The sequence below is a fragment of the Guillardia theta genome (genome assembly GCF_000315625.1).
Source record: "Guillardia theta CCMP2712 unplaced genomic scaffold GUITHscaffold_264, whole genome shotgun sequence".
In the NCBI taxonomy this organism is placed as follows: domain Eukaryota; class Cryptophyceae; order Pyrenomonadales; family Geminigeraceae; genus Guillardia; species Guillardia theta.
The window spans coordinates 1,447-4,370 of NW_005434412.1; the positions used below are offsets into that span (position 1 = coordinate 1,447).

The 2,924-nt window shown below is 51.5% G+C and overlaps 1 protein-coding gene across 1 annotated transcript; it reads left to right on the forward strand.

Annotated features, from left to right (window-relative positions):
• Positions 1-617: 617 nt before the first annotated feature.
• GUITHDRAFT_156461 (hypothetical protein) lies at positions 618-2,924 on the forward strand (the record flags this gene model as incomplete). The annotated part of the gene is given in 4 exon segments (XM_005818825.1): positions 618-847; positions 980-1,006; positions 1,025-1,030; positions 1,079-2,924. Coding segments are annotated over 4 exon segments (733 nt in total), but the record flags the coding sequence as incomplete, so codon positions are not given.

Sequence of the window (2,924 nt, forward strand, 5' to 3'; positions counted from 1 at the left end):
GTGCGGTCCTAACCCTAACCCTAAACCCTAAACCCTAAACCCTAAACCCTAAACCCTAAACCCTAAGTCCGCTCTGCGTGTATTGGCATGATCTCCGATACAGCAGGTTGCGAACATTTTCATCATACTGAAGAACCATACTTAGAAAGCTATTTGAAGTATACAAACCTCTCGCTTGCAGCTTCCTTGGCGCCCTGGCGGCTTCCCCTACACCTGGCAGGGAGCCATGCTGCCCCTAAACCCTAAACCCTAAACCCTAAACCCTAAACCCTAAACCCTAAACCCTAAACCCTAAACCCTAACCCTAAACCCTAAACCCTAAACCCTAAACCCTAAACCCTAAACCCTAAACCCTAAATGATGGTTGATACATTAAACAGAAGTAGAGATGTTGATTGTACAGTAATCGCTTCATTCAGTACAAGTAGAGTGATGCAGTACAGTGATGACGTTTGGTGCAATGGCCCTGCCATGGAAGTTTGTGGTTTGAAATATTGTGAAACAATAAAATTGACAAAAAACTAAAGGAAAAGTATTGAACCTACTTCGAATCCTACTTAGATCCCATTCTACTTATATTTTTTCCTCCTTGTTTGCTCCGGTTTGCCTTTCCCTGCGGTGCATCATGCAGCAAGAACACGTTGCGTCGAACAAGCGCAAGAGACGGCGAGAGACGGGGGAGGAGCGAGCAAAGGTTGAGGTTGAGGAGGAGGCCCCACAAGCAAGTGGTCAACGGGAGGCCCACCAAGACCATTTTGTAGAGTTGGATCAGCTACTTTGCGAGAAGCAGAAGCAGCTTCCCAAGAGGAACAAGGATCCGCATCGCAAGGAGGAGGGGGAGGAGGGGGACGAAGATCTTCGCAAGGAGAAGGAGAAGCTGCGCAAGAAGGAGGAGGAGCTTCGCAAGAAGGAGGAGCAGCTTCACAAGGAGAAGGAGGAGCAGCTTCGCGAGAAGGCGGAGGAGCTTCGCAAGAAGGAGGAGCAGCTGCGCAAGAAGGAGGAGGAGCTTCGCAAAGAGGAGGAGCTGCGCAAGGAGAAGGAGGAGCAGCTTCGCAAAAAGGAGGAGGAGCTTCGCAAGAAGGAGGAGGAGCAGCTTCGCAAAAAGGAGGAGCAGCTTCGCAAGAAGGAGAAGCTTCGCAAGAAGAGGGAGCAGCTTCGCAAGGAGAAGGAGGAGGAGCTTCGCAAGAAGGAGGAGGCCCAGCTCCGCAAGGAGAACCTGGTTTTGAGGCAGATTCCGTCATCTGTAGAGCGAGGGATGGCTTGGGAGGAGTCAGAGGCGGGGCTTGATCGCATGGGCTTTTGCGAGCAGAGAAAGTGCTTCCGCCTCGATGGCTCGTACTTATCGATGGATGCAAGCCATGTCAGCAACCAGGAGCTTTTTCTCTACTGCCGAGAAGCCTTCACGAAGCAGCAGAGCTTCCTGAGAGAGCGAGTGCTGGAGCAAGGCGCTCTGGGCTGGATCCAAGGGCCGCCAGGAACAGGGAAGACGACTACAACGCTAGCGTTCTGCCTGTCGCTGGACATGAAAGAGTGGATGGTGACTTTTCTCAGGCTGAAGCCTATACACATCTACTGCATGCAAGTGGTGGACGGGAGGAGAAGATTTTGCAAGATCTTGTATAGCTCTGCAGCAGAGGGGTTAAGGGAGGCTTTTGCAGGGCGCGAGGGCAAGAAGCATGTGGTAGTGCTAGATGGTTTCCTGAGACAGCAAGAAACTCATCAAGGCGTGTATCGGGAGTGTCTGGTATGGCGTGATGCAGACCAGCAACATCGACGGCTGGCTGTGGTAACATCGATGTCATCTCGGGGGAAGGCGTACATAGAGTGGGATCAAGAAATGAAGCTTGAGACGCATAAGGTTGTTTCCTGGACGCTCGATGAGTACCTGCAGGCGGTGCAGCACGACGAGCTGTATGAGCAAGTGAAGCCCTTCTTAGAGATGGATGTGGAGGTAGAATGGATGCTAATCACGACATGGGATGGGCAAGAGACGAGAGAGGAGCGGGTCGTAAGGAAGTACTATCTCGCCGGGGGCTCATGTCGGTTCATGTTCCAGACAACCGTGGCCAATGTGAAAGAGGCATTGGACGACGCCATTGAGAGTGGTGCGAACCTGGAGACCGTCCTCCAGGGCAACGTAGGAGAGTTTTCGCCGCAAGCCATCAACCGGTTGATAGCATACGTCGAGTTTGGAAGTAAGAGAAGCTGGTTGCCAGTGAGCAAGTATGTTGCAAGTACGCTTGCGGCGCGTACTGCAGAATCGACTTTGAGGCAGTTGGCTCTCAGTTATGGCATTGGAAATCCGGGCGTGAAGGGAAGTCTTTTCGAGATGCTTTTCTTCAAGAAGATGGAACAAACAGGGTTGAGTGTGACTTACCGTGGCCCGAGGCAGACCGAGAGCTGGGATCGATGTCTTGTGGTGAATTTCTCATCATTGCAAGGCATCAAGACGCTTCCTGCGCAAAATACGTGCTTGAGGCCCATTAGCGCGTTTCAGGGAGGCTATGACGCAGTGATGGTCGACCAAGAGAAGCGCAAGGTGATGTTTGTACAAGCAACGATCGCACAGAAACACTCTTTCAAACTCTCGTTCTTCCTGAAGGCTCTGAAAGCGCTTAACATCCCGGAAGGTGGGAGGTGGAAGGTGGAGGTTGTTTTCCTGATTCCGGTTGAGGAGCTTGCAAGGTTTGAGATCAAACCCATCGAAGACAGCGGGGCGCTAAAGGATTACGGATGGAAGAGAGGAGAGGAGGAAATGCAAGCAGAAGTAGCAGGGATTTCTATCTTGTAGTCAGGGAGATCCTTAGAGAGGAGAGGTCACATGCAGAAGAACATCGTTTCTTGAGGCAAGCATGGAGGTAGCCAAACCCTTTCACAGTTATGCGGCTGATGTTTGTGAAGAGTAAAGTCTCGGACATGTGAAG